This window comes from Emys orbicularis, chromosome 8 (genome assembly GCF_028017835.1).
Source record: "Emys orbicularis isolate rEmyOrb1 chromosome 8, rEmyOrb1.hap1, whole genome shotgun sequence".
NCBI classification, from domain to species: Eukaryota; Metazoa; Chordata; order Testudines; family Emydidae; genus Emys; species Emys orbicularis.
In genome coordinates, this window is record NC_088690.1 from 3,243,231 (window position 1) to 3,266,419 (window position 23,189).

At 50.6% G+C, this 23,189-nt stretch overlaps 1 protein-coding gene across 3 annotated transcripts in view; it reads right to left on the reverse strand.

Moving 5' to 3' along the window:
• Positions 1 to 1,594: 1,594 nt before the first annotated feature.
• The window catches only part of EIF2B3 (eukaryotic translation initiation factor 2B subunit gamma), a 149,826-nt gene continuing 128,231 nt past the window's right edge, over positions 1,595 to 23,189 (reverse strand). For all 3 annotated transcript variants that reach the window (XM_065409141.1, XM_065409142.1, XM_065409143.1), the window contains 2 exons: positions 14,893 to 14,996; positions 1,595 to 1,797 (listed from right to left, as the gene is read on the reverse strand). In XM_065409141.1, the coding sequence (XP_065265213.1) occupies positions 1,745 to 1,797; positions 14,893 to 14,996 (157 nt within the window). In that variant the 3' untranslated portion in view covers positions 1,595 to 1,744. The remainder of the gene's footprint in view (positions 1,798 to 14,892; positions 14,997 to 23,189) is intronic.

The following is a 23,189-nucleotide window of genomic DNA, read 5'->3' on the forward strand; positions in this document are numbered from 1 at the left end:
TCTCAGAGCCCAGCGAGGTTGGAAAGTGTCAGAGAACGCTAAATTAATACCGCAATTCTAATTGCACAATAAAGAGCCTCTCCTTCCATGAGCTCAACAAAAGGACTAAAGCGAGGCGTTACCATAGAATTACGGCCCAAGGAGATAAAACTGAAGCTATTAACCTAGGGGAAGCTGGTTTTTAAGAAGATGCGTAACATCAATAGACGGAAGGGAAGGATGGCTTTGGGCTCAAGGGGAAGCCCCGGGACTCAGGGGATCGGGACTCTACACCTGTCTCTAACAGATTTCTAGCAGAACATTAAGCGAGTCACTTAAGCCTCTGTGCCTTCGTTTCCCATCTGTAAAATGGGTACGACACTTACCTCCGGCTCAAGGCATAGCTCATTAACATACACAAAACAGCCGAGATCCTTGGAGGAAAGGGATTTGACATCTATTCACACACCAGCCTCACAGGTGATGCTAACCTGAACTGAACTCTAGCTTGCGTTGTGCTCGCCACAGCCTGGCACAGCCCTCCGAGCCAGCACACCATCCTTCCCCACACTTCCCATTATTAGGCGGGCCTTTGATGTGGGTTTGTAATGTCTGAAAGGCAGGGCAGGGCTGGATTAGAACCTCTCCCTCGTCGTGTGGGTCAGGAAGCTGAGATTTTCCGCCAGGGGGTCTGTGCCCACGAGACACGGCTTTGAATGCATCACGGCAGTTAATGAAATATCATCTCTCCCGGCGAGTAGCTGGAAGCGCCTCTCCTTGTCAAACTGCCAGGCTCAGAGAAGCGTCCCACTGAATCCGACTAGGTTCCAGTCAAGAGCTGGTAGGCAGGAGCCCCAGGCTAATTTGCAAAGTTGCAAGAACAGCTCGAGCTTCAATCCCATCCAGGTGCTTTCCAGCCCTGGCAGGACAACCAACCACACGGCCCTGGAGTTCACATGACAGCTTGTTACTCATCTCGCCCTGTGAGTCACCCACAGACAGTTTAAGTGCATGGAGAGGGACCTCACGTCTGGCTTGACACATGCTGGGCTTTCAAGCAAAGGGGCCGTCCAAATAAGGCTGATAGCGCTGATGGTGACATAACCTCTAATTATGTTCAGGTTTCCTCCTTCCCCGCTCCCCACACGTGCGGTCTTGGGCTTAATTTCAAAGCAACAGGCCAAATCCAGAGGGTACGGATGGGAACGCCTTTGGCGCACCAGCCTCAATCACAGTATAGACGAAAAACAGCTGCGTAGATTCAACGTGTCTGTCCCAGCGTAAGGGGGGGGGGGGTTGGAGAAGCTGCAGGAACAGCAAGGAAGTAATCCTGCTTTGCTGCTGGGCTTTCCCAGCCCTCCCATTGTGCATAAAGCAGAACCGGGCTTTCCTAAGGGATCGGGACGGTGCTGCAAGCCCACAGAGCCTGGGTTTGTATCAGAATGAGATCGACTAAGTCGTTCTTTTGAATGGGCACAGTCTGTGTGGTCCCAGCTTAGTGCTACTGGAAGAGTACAGTGCATTCGCTCAGCGGGCAGGCCCCGATACCGGGCTTCACAAAGCAGCAGGCAGATCAGCCAGGTGGGGAGGGGCCAGAGAGAGAGAGAGACACAACTCGGGAAATGCTTCTTTATTAAGACATAAATACAAAGTTGCACGGGAAAGGAGCGCTGACAGCGTGAGCTCTGCCAGGCCTGCTCCAGACGAAGGGTCTTCCGAAGAGGCGGGCTCTGGCTTCCTTAAAGGCATCTTTACAACCGGCGTGTTAGATTTCCATCAGCTGTTCGCTGCCCACAATGACTTCGTTAACGTGTTTGGCTGAAAGATTAAAAACAAAAAGGAGGAATTGGGGTTTGTAGCGGAGTTTGGAACCCAGCACTTTTCAAATCAGCATCTTTAGGAGAAAATGGGAAAAGCAGATTCCAGTGAATTTCCACATTGCTTTGCTGATCCGCCCCCCCCTCAGCCCCGTGTGTCTCAGTCACTGTCCCACCCACACGGCAAAGGCCTAAACAACTGACCAAACACCAGAAGGGTAATGGAATGAGATCTCCCACGTAGGTGTCACTTACTACCCAAGGCACCGCTGCTGCCGACAGGTGTGTGTCTAGGCACCGGCATGGAAGCGTCAAACCCAGGGGGAGAGTGTGACAGGAACTTTACGTCCAGCCGGGGCTTTCACAACTTGCACTGCAGTCAGCAGGGGCTGGGTGCGCTCAGGACCCTGCAGGATCAGGCCCAGTTTCACAAGTAACTTGTAAAGGGATTGTGAGTGTCTATGATCCCTGGTCAAACAGGCTCATTTTACAAGTCAAGAGGCAGGATTTTCCTTTGCTGCTTCCTGCCCCCGGGATCCAGGAATACAGCCAGGCTCTTTCCAACGTCAGCAGTGGGCAGGGGGCGGTGGGCTTAGCAGCGGGGACCCTTAAGGCAGACTCCAGCTCACACTCCCATATCCCGCCTCTGGGGAAGGTGAAATTGGAAAATGAGACTCAGACTCCCAGCTGTCAGGCGAGTCAGGAGGGGCCAGTTTGTCAATACCCCGTCTCTGGCTACTCCCCCAGCTTTGCACCAGCTGAGTGAATAGTCAGTGGCCAAGGCACAATCATCCCTGGCTCTGCCCCAGATTCCTGTGCGACCCTGGGCAAGTCACTTAGCCGCTCGCTGCCTCAGGGTCCAGCTGTCCAGCGAGGGTCACAGCCCTGCCCCGCCTCCTGGGGGTGTGAGGACAAATCTGTTCCAGGTCCAGGTCATGAGGTGCTCACACACTGCAGTGATGGGCCTAGGACAGACAGGAATCGACCAGGATGCTGGAGGGTGGTGGCCATAATGATGGTAAAGACTCATGCTCTTTTACTTGCCCATCTCCGTTACTCCCCTGGGCGAGGAGGAGTTTGCAAAGCAAAGATTAAGCAAATCCTTAGCAGTCCTGATCCGTTGGCAAGCCAAGGTGTTCTCCTCGCTGCGGGTGTGTGCCAGGTACACAACTAACGCCATGTTCACAGAACGCCACGTTTCAAGGAGTCCTGGCCCTGCAACAAGAGTCTTTCCAGCGGTCACCCTATCCCGGCACCACTCTGCCGACCCTTCCTCTCGTCAGCACGGGGGCTGCATGGGCTAATCACGGACTCACTCCAGAGACCTCCCACCAGTCTAGGGAGAACAACTCAAGAGTCGCCTGTGGGCAACTGGACCCTTTGCTCCTAACTGGCCTTCCAACTCATGGGGCATGCTCAGAGCCCCAGCCTGGATTTCCAACTTCGAAATCCAATCCTCACCACTCGCTCCCATTTGGTCTGGTGTCTATTTATTGTTAGACTCCTCACTGGCCAGAGAGGCATGCCAGGGAAAATCTGGGGCTCTGCATAATGAAGGACTGACTGTCCTGGTGCCACGTATGAATGTGCTGTAGGCAAGCACCATGCAAGCAGCAGACCGGAGTCCCAGCCTGTAGCACCTACTCCTCTTCCAGTCCTGGACCCCCCACAGCTCTGCCAGCGTGCCTCGAACCAGACCCGCAGCACGTCTTGCTATTCCATTCCTCGCCCCCTTGCAACCTTCCCAATACACCTCAGACAGGCCCCGGGCAACTCCTGCTACTCCATTCCTGAACCTCTTCCAAGCAGATTGCCAATCATGTTGATTTGTGTGATGTGGATAAGACCCTGGCTAGATTCCAGCGCAGATTAAATGTGTCTTCAGTGAAGTTTGTAAAGACCCATGTCAATTTCGGATTCTATATATGCATTTGTAGAACTTGTCTATTCTAACAAACACCATTTCATTTCATCCAGTGTCCCTCACTTCCTGTCCTAGGCTTGTGGAGCATTGCTGTATTTTGTAAAATATTTTGCCACCTTTCTGGGGTACTTTGGACTTCTACAGCTCACAAATATTTACAATAGCTCACATTTTTAACATCGGACGAGCTCAAAGTGCTTTGCAACAGCAGGTGAATACCACCCAGCCCATTTTACAGATGGGAAAACCGAGGCACGGAGAGCTTAAGAGACTCGCCCAAGGTCACGGAGTCAGTCAGGGGCACGGTGGAGAAAGAACCCATGTTCCCAGACTCCTAGCCCCTTTGCTCGGTCTGCTAAATTACACTGCCTGTCGGTATCACCAAGGAGAGCCAGACGGTCCCAGTATGTGATGCCTGGCCTTAGCACGACTGGGCCAATGACTCTGAAAGCCTGTAGGCTCCCCTGGGCCTTGCTGCTAGATCAGAGACTACAATGAAGCTACCAGACCCGTTTTCACCTGTCTGGGGGTGAACCGTAAATCCATGTACTGGTTTTTAATACGAAGCGGAATGGTTTGGCTAGAAATTAAAAGCTTAGCAGTTATCTGGCAGGCATGCAAGAGGCAGGAGAGAATACTGGGTGCTTACGCCCACTGCCCGTCTCCTCCCTGACTTCTCTGGAACGAAAGGCCATTCGGAGTCCCTGGTGGGTGCCGATCAGAGGCTGCTAAGGAGAGCTGAATACAGACAGCGTTTCGTTAACAGACATGGCTGCTGCCCGCCAGTGGCTCAGCCTGATCTCCACAATCTCAGTTCATGCTGAACCCCTGGGCGTAGGGAGAGGAGAGACTGCCAGGGTTTCTGAGAGACTGCCAGGGTTACAGCTGCATTCAGACTGCGCAGAAAGAAGAGGGATTAAAGGAAGGACTTTCAAAAAGCCTGAGCATTGGACTCCGCAAACTTAAATCGTGTTCGTCGAGATTTGCTCCACCTGGGAGCATCTGGCGCTATGCAAACGCAGAGCGGTTCGACACCTTTGAACGCCCGATTAGCACTTTGCTGGCGCGGCCCGGCCCAGGGTCGGTCTGGGCGCTCAAGCCGAACGTCTGTGGAGATTTCACTGGGCGCAAATCAAAAATCTGTCACTGCTTACAGATGCGATTCTGCTTCGCAAGGCATTTGTTTACAGGCACTGTGCGTCCAAGAGCCTTAGAAACGCAAGCCCGGTATGTGGGGAGCCAGAGAGCCTCTGCGGCTTGATTCCAAACAAACTGTAATGCAAATAAACACGGGGCGGAAATGACTCTGAATCCCAGCGCAAACCCAGCCATAATCCTGGGCGCTGATGGCCCAGGGCCTTCCTCTCCAGCATGGGCCGCGCTCTCTGGGGGAAGGAGATGCCGCAGCATCCCGGTAAGGGCACCGGGAAAGCATCTCCTTGTTTGCTCAGTTAGACCTAGCCCCACTGCTGGTGGCGGTGGCAATGCTCCCTTGGGAAGGGGGAGGGGGAGGAGGGGAAAAACAAGGTTAGGGCGGAGGCCCAGGACCACCCCGACGGCTCAGCCCTCGGGGGCTCCAGCAAACAGTTCCGTTTACTCACTCATGACATACGCTGTTTTATAAACCCGTTACAATCCAGCAGAAATCAGCTCCTGGCACAGAATTACTGCTCCATTACACAGCAGGGAGGAGAGCCACCGCCGGAGGTTTGCTCGCTTTCAAACTAAGGCGGGGGGAGGGGAGGCTGTGGAAACCCACAGGAAAACCTGCGCTGGGTGGCTCCTAGCAGCATCTCCCCTGGACAGAAAGGATGGGAGAGCCAGAGAGAAGCACCGTGGCTAGCCCTGGGGAGGAAGTGAAAGGAGAGCAGGATGAGGGGAAGCAGCTGCGGTCTGACACTGGCAGGCTGGGGGGGCGGGGGATTTGGAAGGGGCATGTGGAGATAAAGAAGGGAAGCAGGTGGCGGGGGCCGAGGTGTTTGTGTTGACAAGGCAGCAGGGGGTTCGCCAAGGCCTGCTCTAGCCCCCTCCGACTTGAGTTAGACAATCAGCACCCATCGGGGGGAGCAAAGTGCGGGCCCCCAGAGGTGGCCGAGAGTTCTGCCGAGCAGCCTGCCCACTCAGTCGTCTGACCCAAGGGGAGACTGCAGATGGTGCGTCTGGAGCCGAGAGCTGGGACGCACTGGATTGGCACTCAGGAGCCTGCAATCTCAAGCTAGGGTTACCATATTTTGAGTGTCCAAAAAGAGGACACTCCACGGGGCCCCGCCCCAACTCCACCCCTTCCCCAAAGTCCCTGCCCCAACTCCGCCCCCTCCCCTGCTTCCCGCGAACATTTGATTCACGGGAAGCCTGAAGCAGGCAGCAGGTAAGCTGGGGGGGGAGGAGGCGCGGCCCAGTCTGGCCCCCCCAACTGAGTGGCTCCCTCCGGCGACCGGCCCCGGCCCCAGCGTCTCCAGCCTGGCTCGGCTCGGGCCCTGAGGTGCCGGCCCCGGGCCAGCCCCCGGCAGAGCACCCCCAGGCCAGCACCGCCAGCCCCCGGCCCAGCACTGCCGGCCCCCGGCCCGGCCCCAGCCCCAGCACCGGCCCTGCACCGCCGGGCCCCGGGCCAGCCCCCGGCCGAGCACCCCCGGCCCAGCACCGCCGGCCCCCAGCCCAGCACCCAGCGGCGCCGGCCCCTCCCTATTTTCCCGGACATGTTTGGCTTTTTGGGATTTCCCCCCGGTCGGGGATTTGAGGCCCAAAAAGCCGGACATGTCCGGGAAAATCCGGATGTATGGTAACCCTATCTCAAGCAGATGGGCGTGGCTGGCCTGCCCTTCCCCTAGCAGGGTAGCGGAGCCGGGCAGGCCTGGAACGAAGGAAGGCAAGGAGAAAAGCTGAGGGTAAACTGTTAACTGACTCAAAGGACGCAGCAGCCACACTGCTCTGCCCAGCAATGCAGAGGGCCACATGGCTGGAAGCTGGGGGTGCCCGGGAGTAAAGTGAGCAACTCTGGGACTCTGGCTGAGTGGTAGGGTCAATACACAGTTGGCAGCGAGAACTGCATTAACACTGGTGTGCTGCTCTGGAGGATGGTAGCCTCAGGATTTGGGCTAGCATAACAAAGGCATACTCAGACTGCTCAATCCGTGTTAACCCTGCACACCGGAACCCTCCCCAGGGGGCTGGGCTGTTCGTGTGTTGGACGGGGTAGGGGGGAGGCAACAAGGTGGTGAAGCAGATGTCCCTGTGGGTCAGATCAGATCCCGGGTGTGGGGAGGGACGGCTGAAGAGCAGAGGCCCTGGGAAGCATGGTGGGTCTGCTCTAGGGAGTCTCAGGAGGCAGGTTGGTCAAGGTGATGGGAGAGGGAGTCAGTGGGAGCGAGAACTTGATTGGGTGTGTGTGTGGGCAAGACGGACTACGGTGGCGTCTTTATTCAGTGGCCTAACGGAGAGAGTACAAGAAAGAGCAGTAGCTCGGGGCAGAGTCGCTCAAATTATCTGGCTGAAATGAAATATGTTCTCACTGCACCTGTGTCACGGAGTATGGGGAACTCAGGGCCCTGCACCCCCGGCTTCCTGCGATTCACCATGACTCTCAGCCAGCCAGTAAAGCAGAAGGTTTATTTAGACGACAGGAATACAGTCCAAAACAGGTCTTGCAGGCACAGACAACAGGACCCCCCTCAGTTAGGTCCATCTTGGGGTCCCAGGGCACCACAGCCCCCTTGGGAGGTCAGAGCCCCGTCTGCCTCCCAGCCACATCACCAGCCAGCTCCTGAGACTCTGCCTTCAGCGACCCCTCCCACAGCCTTTGTTCAGTTTCCCAGGCAAAGGTGTCACCTGGCCTCTAACCCCTTCCTGGGTTCTCATGTTACATGCTCAGGTATTCTCCGTCGGTCAGTCTCCCATCCCCCAATGCAGACTATCCTAGCCACACTCCCCTGTCAGCATTTAAAGACCACAGTAAGAACAGTCCCAGTTCGTCACAACCTGCAAGAAACTAGCAGAGAAGAAATGGAAGCAGGTGCTGGATTGTTTGTTGACTCGTAGGAAGAGATCCTGGGCTCTTTTCAAAGGAACCAGAATGCTTCCAGCAATGCACCTCAGACAGCGGCTGGGAGGATTGGCAAGCAGGGCAGCAGATTGACTTTCCAGGGGAGCCAATCACATGTTGGGACACATGGGAGAGAAGCATCTGATGCTGTGGCCAAAGTTCAGAAACTCAGGTAGGAATGGCCAGGGGTGGCTCTATGTTTTTTGCCACCCCAAGCACGGCAGTCAGGCGGCTTCGGCGGCGCGCCTGCGAGAGGCCCGCTGGTCACGCAGATTCAGCGGCGTTTCTGCGGGTGATCTGCCAGTCCCGCGCCTTTGGCGTATCCGCCGCCGAATTGCTGCCGAAGCCGCGGGACTGGCGGACCTCCCGCAGGCATGCCGCCGAACTCGGCCTGACTGCCACCCTCACGGCGACCAGCACGCCGCCCCAGGCAAGCGCTTGCTGCGCTGGTGTCTGGGGCCGCCCCTGGGAATGACACTGGGGGAGGATACTGACATGCTATCAAGGAACTAAACAATGAAAAGCTAAAAGATCATCTGATCGGTATCAAAGTGTCTCCGAAAAGAACATCCACTATCATAAGATAGCGGACAGGGCGCACTGCAGGAATGAAAATCAGGAGAGGTGGGACCAAGATAGATCCACACGGCAAGTCAGGTCGGGAGCAGGTTTCAGCACCTTCCCACGCTTTGAAATGGAACACTAAGGGAAATGAAGCTCTTCAGATCTGACACCTTGGATCAAACCTTTACAAAGCCTGTCAGAGTTGCCAGATTCATTCTTGAACTTCATGCCCTGATATGATTACGCTGGGACAAGACACCAACCAGCACCACCTAAGTGAGATACTTAGCATTTTGATTGTACGAAAGGTGCGGCCGACTGGGCTGAAGAACGGGAAGTGGCTTATACTCGGTTGTTCCCATACTGTTTCTGTTAATTATCAGCAAAATTACTCCTGCCAGCAGGGATCTCAGAAATGTCAATTTGAAGGACTTTATTCCCCACGGCAGCGTGTGCCTAGTATGAGGAGCTTGTCACCACAAGAGCTTGCTGATTGCCACGCTGAGCACAAGTCGAGTTTTCCTTTCCTTGCGTAGGCAATCATCAGGGTATTTCTCCTGGCTCTTTAATGTGCCTGAATTCTAGGAGCGCACAAGTGGTTATTTTCTCTGGATGGAGCATGTGAAAATATTTCTACAAGGTTAAGAACTGAGGCCTTCCGGGTAGATTTTTCACAATCAACAGGCAGAGTATGTGGCAGTTCACTTAACCCTTTCATGCAGGAAGCCTGAATTTCCCCAGCTGAGAATCCCAGGGCTAGCAACCAAAAAGTCCGCGATAGCAGAAAGTGGTAGACAAAGTGTTACTGAATGGATGTCCTAGGGAAATTACATACCACCACTGAAGGACAGATCTCATACACCACCGTTATCCAGTGTTTGGAAAACGGACGTATGGGGATCAGTCAGAAATGTGCCAATGACCTGGAAATGATTTCTTTAAGAGATGCCTGTTTTTACTGCCCAGTACCTCCTCTCCAAGGAAGCCAGCCTTCAACGATGATTTTGCACGAGTTCGACATCATCTCCAGCTCGCACTGGCCTCTGACAAACTGAGCGTGTGTGTGAACTGGTTTGCCTGTGTCCGCGCTGCACTGGGAACCTGGGGGAACTGAGCCGTGGCTACCGGCACAGCAGCAAGCGCTCTGGTGATTAATAAGATTCCAAACTTGCTAAATACTCTCAATGCCCATTGCCATCACTAGGGGGCACTCAGCATCGTGCAGACCCTAAATACAATGGGTGTTATTCCAACATAGAGGGGCATTGGTAAGATCCATCAACTCACTCGCAGATCCCTTGGCGTGCACCGATTTGGCCGCCTCCTGCCTACACCAGGAGGACACATGCCAAAGAGTGACTGGCGATATATTCTTGTCTCCTGTAACCTTCCAGTCCTGGCTTGACATCAGCCCCACTGCAATACTGGCCTGCAGCTAAATGCCACTGACACAGTGGGGTATGGGTACGGCTGTACAAAATACACCAGGCTTCAGAGAAAGAGAGTAGGGGAAAATACATTGGTTTGTCCTTATTAACAACATTTTAATGACTGTTCTGTTGAGGAGCTGTAGCGCCTCCAGGCTTTGAAGCAGAGACCTGACAGTTTGCAGGGGGGTGTTGCCCTGGTGTCAGGGCCTTTTGTCATACCTGTGAGAAACTGCCCAAATCTGGCCAAGTTATGAGCCTTTGAAAAATCTCAGTTTGCACATGCTCAGTAGAGACTTGTTAGTTTGGCAGCTAAATTCTCCGAAGAGTCTGTCTGCGCTGAGCGTGCTCCAATCTGGGGTAGCAGGAGCTGAGCTGGACTTTCCCTGCAATTGCTGCTTCTGGCCGCTGTGACACTGGCACAAGGACCGAGTAGGGACAGTGTCTCTCCTTGCGCTCAATGCTCCAGCATGAAGAAAGAAGTTGCCTGACTTAAATGCAGAAGGGACAAGAGCCTGACTTGGGAGTGGGGATGGCAGAGGGAGCTGACTGGAACAAGACGACTCAGGAGAGGAGAGGGCAGATGCTGGGACTGACTGGTCAAGGAGACTGAGAATGGGAGCTGGAGGGAAGGGTGCAACTGGGACTGGGGTGTCTAAGATCAGATGAGGAGCTGGGGTGGATGACTGGGTCTGGTTAGGCAGAGAGACTGGGACAAGGAGTGTGGTGGGGGTAGACTTGGAGTGAGATGAGGAGCAGGGAGGAGGGGAGGGACAGACAGGACAGGACAGGGACAGGTTGGAGGAGATGATGCAGAAGGGGCCAGGCTTGGAGAAACAGGGGCGATGACTACACCCTCCCCTCTATAACCTGAAATGGATTCCCAGTCTCAACAGTCCTCTACTGTCAGCAAATATCTGTGACACCGGTTGGCAAAGTGCGTCTCATCCCCTTCTAGTGCTGGTCCACACAGAAGATGACAACCTACTACAGCTGTCAGTTACTCCATTAGCTGAAGTGGCAGAAGTTTTGCTGTGGAGCTAAAGGTTCCAACTCTACTGATGACCCACGTAGAGGCCAGTATGATTCCACCTGAGGGAATTTCTGGTTTTTTCAGGCTTTTTTTTTTTTAAACCTAGGAAATTACCTACAAAAACTACATTAAAAGAATGTAGTTGCAAAGTCAAGTACTCAAAAGTTACCAAATACTGAAGCCCCGCCCTTGTGTATATGCATTAAGACACAGTCTTTAATTACATGATCTCATACTATTTTTTCCATAGGACCCCTGCTTCATTCAGTGCCCAGAATGCACCTGCTCTGGGGAAGGGTTAGGGTTGTGTAGTAAAGGAAGCAGGGAAGTGCAGGCAGAGAAAGAAGTGTCGTATGGTTAAGGTAATGACTGCCATGCAGAGCTTGAGTCTATCCCTGCTTCTGCTACAGAGTTCCTGTGCGATGCTGGGCAAGTCACTTAACTCCAGTGTTTCCATTGCGTGTTCTTCATTTTCTGGGTGCCCAACTTGAGAGCCTGCGGCTGAGCACTCAGCTCCAAGGGGAGTCAACGGGAGCTGTGCTCGGAACAGATAACGTGCTAGAGAATGCGAAGTGCTCTGCAGAAATGAAGTCCTCCAACTGGACACCCAGAATTGGTGGATCCTTTTGAACTTAATTTCTCTGGCCCAGATCCTCAACGGTATCTAACTGCCAGTACTACCAATGGGCATTAGGCACCTAAATACCATAAGGAGCTGTGCTTGTGTGCCTCATCTGTAAACTAGGGGTAACAACATCCCCTCCCCTCACAGGGGTGAGGGAAAATAACGCCATGCCTGTTGGTGAAGCTCTCCGACGCTCTGGTGATGAGCGCCACACAAAGCAGTCAGGAGGAAATCAAGAATTCTGTCTTCAGAGCAGGGTTGGAATAGTGCGCAAGGCCCAGAGCCACACACTGTTCAGTGAGGAGAAAACCAACTATCAGGCAGCGGTTCACTCCGTGTGCACCGTCCGTCCTGCGCGCTGGACACAAGCCAGCTTGCGATCCCGCGACGACTGGCTCCTAGAGCATCGCACGAGGGGGCGGAATGAAGGGTGAACGGGCAACCTTCATTCTGGCATTTCCTAACTTCCCGGGGTTTGCGGTGCAGCTGTAACGTCCTTTGCACATAGTTTTTGGGGGGGGGGATGTGATTATTAATACAGCCCCTAACGCGTGCGAGCCCCTTAACAACCAAATGGACAGGCCAGGGCCCTGCCCCAACGACAACAGGGATGAAGGCTGAGACAACAAGGGCATCAAAACCAAGGGAACAGTGGGGATGTTGAGCATGTGTTTCGCTAGTTCCGCACTGCTTTGAAGGGAGGCTATGCCAATTTATTACTGAAGCCTGGTTTGACTAACTTATACCAGATGCGTAACTTGCTCGCTGCTGAATTTGGCCTAGTTACTCCCTTGGGAGTTGCACCCACTTACGCCAGGGGTCATTTGGCCAACTTTGCCCCAGGCTGGCTTCCTGACTAAGCCCCAGAAGCAGCCCTCCCTCTCTCTCACCCTACAAGACTTCAGGGTTTATAAAATATCCCTATGTCTGTGGTTCTTTTGAGCTCATCTTTTCAAACAGGCTGAGTGTAATCCTAATAACAGAGTCCTGGAAACAGTGAACCATGGAAAGCTTTGCAGAATTAAGTTCTTCTAGAACTGCCATCCATCCCTTTACCTCCCTTGTCTTAGGCACTGTGTCTTTCAAACTGCTACCCAGGCCAGGGAGCTTGGCTGTTATTTCTCTGCTAACACATTCCCTGAATTAAGGCATCAAAGAGGAAAGAAAGTGGAGGGTTCCTAAGCAGGGTAATAAAACCAACAAGCAAGAGAAAGGGCTTTCAGGAACCATGCTGCACAAATTCAGATGCTTACTAAAGTGACACAGCAGCTCCACGCCCACGTTGTATCAGTGGCATTTAGCTGCAGTGGGGACAGGGGTCAAGCCAGGACTGGAAGGGTGCTGCAGAAATCAGCTCTCGAGCCTCTCGGGCAGGGCCGGCTCCAGGCACCAGCCTGGCAAGCAGGTGCTTGGGGCGGCTGCTCCGGAGAGGGGCGGCACGTCCAGTTATTCGGCGGACGGTCCCTCACTCCCGCTCGGAGCGAAGGACCTCCCGCCGAATTGCCGCCTCAGATCGCGGCTTTTTTTTTTTTTTGGGGGCTGCTTGGGGCGGCCAAAACCTTGGAGCCGGCCCTGCTCTCGGGCGCCTAATATTCTTTTGATTTTCAGGACCCTAGAGCTGGAGAAGCTTTAGCAGGCTGCCTCCAACCTATCACCAACGGCTAATGCGGGATTGCTTCGTCTGCAGGGTTGTGCCACGCCCCGCAGGAAGTCACGGGGGCTCTCACCACTGCCCTGGTCAGACTATTCCACAGCCTCGTAGGCCCGACTGCTGGGAACATTTTCCAGCTTTTCAGCCCAACTTGTTTAACTCAGTCCCAAGACTCTCAGTTGTGCCGTCCGAACCACCCTACACATGCCCCGCCCCTCCTTTTTACATAAGGAAAAGGAGATGAACTGGTGTGAGTTACATCTGCCCAGGAGCTGGGATAGCCGGGCTGCTCGCACGTAACTAGGTTTCATTTTGCAAAAGGGGTTAGAGAGCCAGTGAAGCCAATGGCTCCCGCGCCCCCGACTGCTTCATCAGAGCGCTCGGGGGTCATGAGGAGAAGAGGCAGCATCTAGGCGTCGGCATGAAGTGATCCACGCGGACAGCAAACTGTTTGCTAGGATTCACCAAAGAAACCGAACAGAGCTGACGTTTCCAGACCCCAAACTCTCGGGAGGGCTTTGGGAAACCAGGTGAAAACAGCCTCATGCCACTGATAAGTGAAAACGGGTTCATGGCAGAGACTAACAAAATGCGACACAGTTCAGCCTTGTTGACAATCTGTGCTCGATGGAGCAGCAGCAGGACTGAGGTACACTGGCAAATCTGGGAGCACATGGGGCTGGCAGGCCGGTACTGCAGTAGCAGGAGGTCCCGTCAATTCAAACGGAAGTGTATTGGCAAAGCTGCATGTGCGCTGGCATGGCTGGGAGAACACCTGCACAGAGCCTGCCTGCTCGATCTGTGGATCACATCCATCGTATTAGTACTTCCCTTTCATGAGCAACAGTTTCACTCTTCAGTTTCCAGTTAAAGAGAAAACTGTAGCGTAGACAAGTCTACAGCAGGGCTAACACCACACAGCCCAGGCACTAGAGCCAGTTAAAATTAAAAAGTACACTCTGAACATAAAAGCAAGCAACCAAATCCAGGTCAGAATGAATGACTTCACATGGAGTCTGTCCAGACTCTCATCATTCCACACCCTGAAGTAGAGATCTGCCAGCTCCCCACCCCATAAATATTCATTAAAGCCCCTGTTTGTGATAGGATTATGTAGACAATCTGCCCTTTGTCATCTATGAAGGCAGGACAGTTCTACTCCGGCAGTTGCCAAGATGCTAGTCCTAACATGATGTCCCGACTTTACCCACCAGGCAAAGATTGTTCCCTTCCCCAGAGCCCAGAAGGTGCTTTTCATTTGCATAAAACAGAGCTGGTCGAAGCTGCCTTGATAGCTAATATTGAGCAGATTGTAATGCATGCAACACTCAATCCTGACTCGAATGATGTCCCCTTGGATCAAGAGAGGGACGTGCGCTGGTCCCTGTGGGCAGCAGCACTTTCAAAGGCGAGGGAGGCAGGGGACTGCATGGGCCAACTCGGTGGGCTGCGTTCGTTCCCCTGGATGTGACAAAGTTTATTAGTCGAAATAATGACTCTGTGCCAATGGCAACCTGCAGGCTGATTGTGGTCTCTGGGAACAGACTGTCTCAGGGCCCAGTGCTGATCTCCATGGGATGTCCATGGGAATTTCGCCAGTGACTTCAGTGGGAGCACCAGTCCCTTAACTCCCCTTCATTCAAGAGGATGTTGCTTGCACAAAAAAATCCATCCTAATGTGACAAGGTCCCATGTTGCGGGAGCAGAACCTGCCCTTTAGCTTACTGCTGCATCCAGGTGGAAAGAAGGATAAACTCTAGGGTAGAAAGTTTAGGAAATACCCAGTTCCTTTAATTAATTCTAAGCCCATGATAAATACAGCCCCCTGCTTACATTTGGGTTCCAGACGCTGGCTGCTTCCAATCAAACAGTCTCGGAGGTCAGCTCCTTTCTCTATCACGGCGTTATGACAGACGAGGCAGCTCTGGAGGCTGCTCCTGTAAGGGGAACACAAAAAGTCGTCGGATACAGAATTTAGCTAGAGATTCAAGCAAGTGCAGTAACTAAGTGCTCCACGCTCTCTGATGAGCCTAACACACGATTCTGTAGGCAGGCCGAGCTCTGATCAGCCCCATCTCGCCTGGACTTTCCTCAAATTCCACACGTTCCCTGCCCACTGCGCTAGTTGCGCTGATAGAACCTTCCTGCCAGCTGTCCGAATGGGTACACAACGAATGTGTGCTTGCAGAAATTACTGGAAGACAGTTACACAGAGAGATAATTTTGCATTTAGCTGATTGGTAATAGGGGGGCATAGGACTTGCCAGGGTCCATCTAGGCCAGTATTCTGTCTCCAACAGAAGCCAGCACCAGATACTTCAAAGAAAGTGTAAGAACCCCATAGCGGGCAGAAGTGGGGTAATCTGCCTCCCAAATTAGGTCTCCTCCTAAAGCATGAGGTTCAATATCCCTGCCACAAAACTATTTTTAGGATTAATTATGACAACTTTGGATATTCTTCTGATCCATATAAATGTCCCTTTTTGAAGCTTGTTAAGTTCTTGCTTTCAGTGATTTCCAGTGGCATGGAGTTCCACAGTTTTACATGTGATGAAGCTCCCAGCCATTTTGATCTTTGCTCATGAGCATCCGGCCCCCCCCCCCCCTTGGTAAACAGTTTCATTGCTCTGGCAGAATGCTGCAGCCATTGGAGGTCCTGGTGGTCGATGGACAGGCAATCTACCATGTAGCTAGATAGAGCCAATCCCACGAGGGCTTAACAGGACAGAGCTGTAGAACTGGAGCCATGTGGATGTGGTTGCAGTGACCCAAGTTAAGACAGGCTTCCCCACCACCACCTGCCAGCCCTACAAACTCACCCTGAGCTCCTCCCTGCTCACACACCATCATCAGACACAGATTCTGCCACCCAAACTTAGACAGCAATTCTCCTGCTGATGTACGAGTCAGGGCAGAATCCAGCTCCCTCTCTGAGAGCTGCAGCAAGTCTGCAGGGCTAACAGGAGCAACCCCTCACTTCAGTCAGTAGAAGTTCTCAGTTCAGACCCAGGAGTACACAAGGGGAGGTCTGGGGTGTAAGAAGGGGACACCATAAACACGTGCTCTGACTACAACCATGCGTGAGCCCAGTCCCTCCTCCCCCACGAGGAAAGGCGCTCGGGATTCACTCTGGAGCTGTCCAGCTCAGGTTGCCTTGCCAAGCTTCTATGAAAAACATGTTAATAAGATAATCAAGCAGGGAAAAGGCACCAGCCTGTCTTTGCTTTCGGTTACTGTAGCACCGTCACAGCTGCTGCCTTTCCTGCAGCTCCAGCACTACACAGCAGTTTGGAGGCCAGCATGTTCCGGAAGAGAGCATTAGCGCAGAAATCAGGTTTATCAGTAGAGGTCAGGTTAAGGAATGAATCAGTTCAGCACAGACTGCCCGGTGCTGCTGAGAGTTTTCCTAGCAAGGACAGAGCTGCCCCCTAACTAGAAAAACCTACCCAAAGCGTGCCCCACGCTCAAAGAGCCTGATCAGTGTGTGAGCACTGCACGGGCCAATTCTAGAGTCTATCTTCCCAGCCTCACGTGGGGCCCGATCCTGGGCGTTCCCAGCACCCCTAACTCTTACTGACTACAAAAGGAACTGCAAGTGCTCAGGCTTCCACCAGCGGTTTATAAGCCCTTACCCACTACCCGCTAGTGCACGTATCTGCAGAGAAGGGATTTCAGGAGTGACTGGTAAGGCTCAGATAGGAGAATGCTGGGTCTGAGTGTGGAGAAAATCTTGGAGGAGGCTTGATAAGGAGAAGCTGGGGTTATAACCAAGAAACAGCTCACGCTGTCATCATCTTTGCACTGGTATCAATGATAAGCAAGTTGGGTGGGTGGTTGGGGTAGGCTGTGCTGATGCCAGGGAACCAGAGGAAACTTGCTGATGCAGGTCAGGTGCTAGCAAACCAGGGGAAACCTGCCCTTCTTCACCGCCAGTGGGAAAAAAAGATAAAAAAATCACCACCTCCAAAGCTGATCAAAGCACTCAAGCGCACAGAATTTTAAAATAATTCGCAACATTGTCCCCCCACTCACACAGAGTAGCAGCGGATCCAGTTTTTATTGTTCGGGTGGAGCAAAACTTCAACAGATATAAACACATTTGGTGGGTGTTCCTTGCAATCGCTGACAGATGGAATGCAGCCATTTTGAAACCACTTGTAAATGCCGTTTTAAAAAGTATGCTCTGCAGGCTGCCAAGAGAAGTATTCTGTGTGTTTATTTTATTTTTATTTATTTTTTAATGTAAAGAGCGAGGAAGGAACTTTTGTTCTCTTGCAGGGTAAATGTCACATCTCAGGACAAGTCTATTGTGTTCTCTAACTCTTTGGCCACTGCACTTCGTGGCTGTTTCAAATACTCAATACTATTTTATCCTGGTAGGAGCTCTGATAGTCAGTTTGATGAACACTGATTTACTGCATCCTAATGGGAACCACATTTTTCTTACTAAAACGTAGTATATTTTTCAACTTTTCAGCACTGTGAAAATGGATATCTTCTGACCTTAAAACTCGAGGACGACATTCAAACCCACAAGAACAACTAATTTGAGTCGTTTGATTTACAGCTGAAATTTCAATTAGAATTTGTTTTAAGTGAGATTGCACAGCTGAAAGTCTGGCAGCTGGGTATTTTGCTGAAAATAAATAGACCTATGCAGTGTGCGTCTGCATTCTAGAGCGAGTGTTTTACAAGTCCAGTCCTGCAGTGGTAACAGATGTAGACGGCGGCTAGCTAAAGCGTATTCGTTTGCTCCACAGGTACAATGCGCGAGTGAGAGACCGAGTGTGTGTGTCTCAAAGACAGAGAGACTGACTTTGTTTTTAAAAAATGGGAGGAACAAGAGGAAGAGTAGTAATGGCCAAGGAGGCGGGGGGTGGGAGGGTTACAAGGATTTAGGTCTTTAAGCTGCAGACCACCTAACAAGATCACTCTGAAATGCCACTAATTTCAGTACGGCCACACACTACCCCCCAGCTCCTCTCCCCTCCTCCCCACATTGTAAACAACTAATCCCAGCAGAAAACAACAGAGAGCAAAATGTACACACATTCGGCAACATTCCAGGCCCTTCTTTATCTTCTATTTATTTTTCTAAAAGGTCAGAGATTGTAGGGGAGGGGGGGAGGAGGGGAGAAGAAAGCCAAAAACGCAGTCCATCTCTTGTGTGGGCCGAGCCAGTGTCCAAACACACAACATGGAGCTTTTATTGGACTAGGCATACTTCTCTCCCTTCCCCGCCCCCCAATTTGTGGCAAAATCTCATAGCTTTAAACCAGAGGACAGGGTGGTCGATTGCATTTGAAAGCAATGTAAAGAATTGGGAAAGAATTCCATCTCCTGTCAAAATTATAAATAAGGAAATATTAGTCCCAGAGACAGGCTGATTTATGAAGCCCTGGAACTGATGACTTTCAGCCTGGCTATCAGTCTATAAATCAAACTCTTAAATCAAATCTGTCAATTGCAGTTGCAACATGCTACTTTAGAAAAGCAAAGCATCTACCACCTAAGGTAGTCAGCTCTCCCAGGAATTGTGGTACTGTATTCTTCTTAACCTTTACAAAATATGCAATGCTCAGCACACAAGGATCAGTCTGCAGGAATCCAACACACAACCCATAATTACAGGCTACCCACTGATTATTTAGGACTCCATGATTAAAGTGATGAACGTTCCTGGAAGAAAGGGGCTTAAATAACGGAGGTCAAGACCTCAAGTGGAGCGCTGGCCCTAGACGTACAAACTTAGGAAGGTATGGATGTCACAGGTTTGCCTTACAGCAAATCGGCTGAAATGGAGATGGAAAATATCCAGGGCCGCTAGCTTAATCCAGTTGTGCAACAAAAGGTGATAGGCAACAAGGCAAGCTAGGTGTGTTACACATCGGATGGAGGATTTCTCACAAAGGCTTGAGAAGTGGAGGAGAGGTCGAGCGGGCTGTGGAATGGAGATGTACAAGCTTTAAGAGGCATGGAGCCTGGAGCGCTGTTCGAGAGCTACACGGCCGGCTGAATAGAGGGCAGCACTGATGCATCCCAAAGGAGGTACAGCCAGTCCTGCTTGGCCAGAAAGATGGCAGCCACCACAAGAGGCCTTCATGGTGGCAGATGAAAAGCAAGGAAACAAAGAGAAACGCTTGGTGCTCTAGCAGCTGCCAATACCTTCCAAAGGAGTCCCGCTTAGTCTTTCTTAGCCAGTGGCATGGGGGCTATGACACACAATCAAAGGGGTCGGACACTAAGATCATGGAAAAAATGGAGAGCTCCCAAGCCCATTGTCAGGAACCTAGAGAATCCTGAACTTTCACTTTCATAAAAATACCTTTTCAGATGTTAATAATGAGTTGGGATAATGCAACTCCTCTGTTTATACACTCAAGTAAATCCCAAAGGCTACAGTAGATGACAACTGAATGTGCTTAAATTTAAGAGAGAATTTTCAAAGGAACCAGTCTGTTAAAAGAATATGGGCTTTGATCTCCAGCTCTCCCTCTAGGGGAGTAACACAAAACTCCTACCAACCCCCTAAGTTCTTAAGCAATTTGTATGATCTCTGAGGGTGTGTTTGCTGAGGAACTTGTTTTGTGTCTCTTTTCTAGCCAGGTCTATATACTGTGCTCATTACAATGGTATGATTGCTATACACTTCTCCTGCCCCACACCCTAAATATTGAACTATGCACTGTGTGTACTTGCCTGCATTCATGTTTTCCAGTTACAATTCACGGGATCCTTCACATAACTGACCCAGAAGAACTGCCTCTGAGCTACCATCACTGGTTTTAGAAGGTGAAATACAGGTTTCTGGGCAAGGTGGACTGGGAAGTGGTTCCTCACCTCTGACACTTCAGTTTAGTTACCTCTTGTTGATCTTGGAGTAAGTTCATCTGTGGCCCTTCATTTAGCTAAAAGTCCAGTTGTAATACATGGCAGATCTGTCGTAGCCTTTTTCATTGTAGGAACCACAGTACACGACAACTTGTCTCTCAGGATTCAATCGTTTACAGGTCTTATTTTAGGAGTGCTGTATTGCCCGCGATCACATGCATACTCATCTGATGCAGAAGTCATTTGTTCCTCATTTCAAAGGCTCGAAACAGAACAATTATTCTTTAATTTCCAACTCTGATTTAATCCACAGGTTTGCTAGCTGACCCACCCCAAGCAGATGCCGTGATATTTGGAGTACATAACAGGATGGCACTCTCCTTGGGATTTTTCAAGTGCAGTTCTTTGTGGTATTGTGGGGTACCCCATTTAGGATGTCACATTAACCTCCATTCAAAGTGAGCCCATTTGAGAAGTTTTTTTCTAAATGCCTGTCCTGCCAGTGGAGCTGGAACCTGACAGCCAAGCCAGGTTCTTTCCTTCTCTCACATTAACAGTAAAAAAGGTTCTGCAGCCCAGTTCTGCCTTAGGCTACATTTGTTCACTTGTCATGGTCTTCAAATGACACCCTCCATTACACCTGTGCAACCCCATCGTTCCCACAGGAACTTGGTTAACAATTGTGTTGATGCTACGGAAGTTCACCTCGCTCTCCCATACCCACGTGCAGAATTCCCATTGGAAGTCAATGGGAGTCAGGTGCTTAACTGCCACGTGTGCCTTTGAAAGTCTCCCCTCTTGGATCTACACGGCTAGCAGGAGCAGAAGCTTATTAGTGTCTCTGAAGCCAGACAACTCTGGCAGGACACAAGGAGCAGATCAGCAGAGCTGGAAGTGGTCATTTCACATAGTCACTCTTCAGAGTGCAACAATGCTTTAAGCTTAGCCTCTGATGTAATTTTTATTTGAACCAAATGTTCTGAAAACTGGCAAGAGTTCCTTGTGCTATCAGAGAAACATCTGTATCCATGTTAAAAAAGTGGTAATATATGTAATGCAGCTTGATGTAAAACAATGTTAGCCAAAAGTAATCTCTTTGGGGAGATTATTGATAACAGCTCAACCATCCACAAGATGTAGGTATTTTATGAGGAGGAATGCCCTAAATATAGACAAAGTGGACTTCAATAGAGTTGAAGGTGGCTGAAAAATCAGCCCTCTGAGTAGCTCAAACTTATTCCTTTCTAGAGGTTCCCGGAATGACCCACCTTTTCCATTTCATCATTTAGACAATCTGCTCTTTGGGGCAAGGATTGTACTTTGTTCATTGCCTTGTAGGGCACGAAGCATGTGGCTGTTGGTTAACAAATAATTCACCAAAACCAATAACTGATCCAATGTGCAGACAACATCCAACATTGGAGGCGCAACAAACAGAGACCGAGAGAGGACAGAACCCAGTTGCAGCATTACCCAGAGAGATTAGACCTTGCAGTGGAGATTTGCTAAATGTAATGCCCTACATTCAGGGAGAAGAAATAGAGAGCCCAGAACAGGCTGCATAACCCAGCAGCCATGCAGCTCACATTTAAGAAACTCAGGCCCCAACTTAGCAGAGCACTTACAAACCTACTTAACTTTAAGCATGTACATAAAGTCCATCCCTATTAAGCACATGCTGAAATGTTTCTCCGTAACTGTCCTAATTTGACTACTTCTACTGCTGCCACAGGGAACGTGTGGAAGTGGCGCTGGAGGAGACAACTGCCATCTTAAAAGTGGTGCACGATATAAAATGTTTGAGGGTCCCGGCATGAGCATAATTTTATTTCCAGCTTTGCAAGTTATTGGGTTCGAAGCAACTGCATGTCCTCATTCCTTCTCATGAGGGGACGTGTTGTAAAACGTATTTTACAATGCCACACAAATGGTGCCTTGGCAGTGGGATCTCTCCTTTGTACTGGTAATATCCAAAGGGAAAAATAGGACCCCTTCTGTGCTGAACCCCTATAAAATTCTCCATTCCATCCTGGTTTTAATTAGAACTTTCTTCAAATCGTTCCCAGCTTCATACATCAGGTGCTGATTTAGCACTATCAAGGAAACAACCAATAAACTTCACAATCAATCTGCAGTTAGTAGTCAATCCAGCTTGCTTTGCTTGTTGTTTTCTCCCTTTGTACATGTTCTCATAGAAAGTAGCATTAAATTGGAGACATGTGGTAAACTAGAACAGCATTTAACTAGACACATGTGGTCCCTCTTAAGTCCGTTTACTGAGTAACAACTATAGCAAGCATGTGTGCTCTCTGCTTCAAGACAGGTAGCTGGAACTTGTTTAACAAAATCCAACACGTAGCTTATTATCTCACTATGTCTGACCAGGGAAGATCCCAGTTTGGTCAATATAGAATCAATGGTGATAATTCTTGCTCATCTTTTGCCCTGTGCAACCAGGTCATGTCCAAATCTTGCTGCTTACTCCTCCGTACTGATTTTAAAAGTCACTGTTTTCTTTCTCCTATGCACCCAGAACTCCTATCCTGATCACTGTAAGCTCCTCCTCTCCGTCCCACCTCAGGTTTATATCAAAGACAGCTGCTAAGACCTCACCTCGATCTCTGAATCCCGCACTGGCTCCCTCTGGTTCACCACATCAGCTTCTTGTCCTCAAGGCCCTTCACAACTCCACCCCTCTGTTTGTTTGCTCACCTTTACTACACGGGCCAGCTTCTCTCACACACGTTTCTGTTCGGTCTTACTTTTAGCTCCTTACACGTGAAACAGCCTCCCTAAAGAGACACATAAATCCTCTGGATCTCTCCAAACCCACTTGCATTGCAAAGTCCCCAAGGACTCAGCCTATTCACGATGGCACAGATGGGAATTGTTGGAGCTTAATTCATATAGTTATGAAAACCTGCACATTAATACATGCCTACACATATTTTGTATATACTTGATTGTATTCCTCTCCCCTTAATATGTACCTTGTCTACTTAGGTTGGTTGCTAAATGGGGCAGGCACCGTGTCTTCGAATGCATTTGCATAGTTCATTAGCACAACGGGGCCCCCATCCTAATAGCTCTTACTGCAAAAATAAATAGAACTAAAAGAAGAAGAGGAAGAACTATAACTAAGTTTCCTTTAATGAGCCAGTATTCTTACTAGTGCTCTTCTGGGTTACAAAATCAGATACAGCAATAATGTGGCATTTACTTTGTGATAAGTACACATACGTGAGAGAGAGAACGGGAAGTGACTGCTTTACACCAGTGGTTTTCAACCTGTGGTCTGC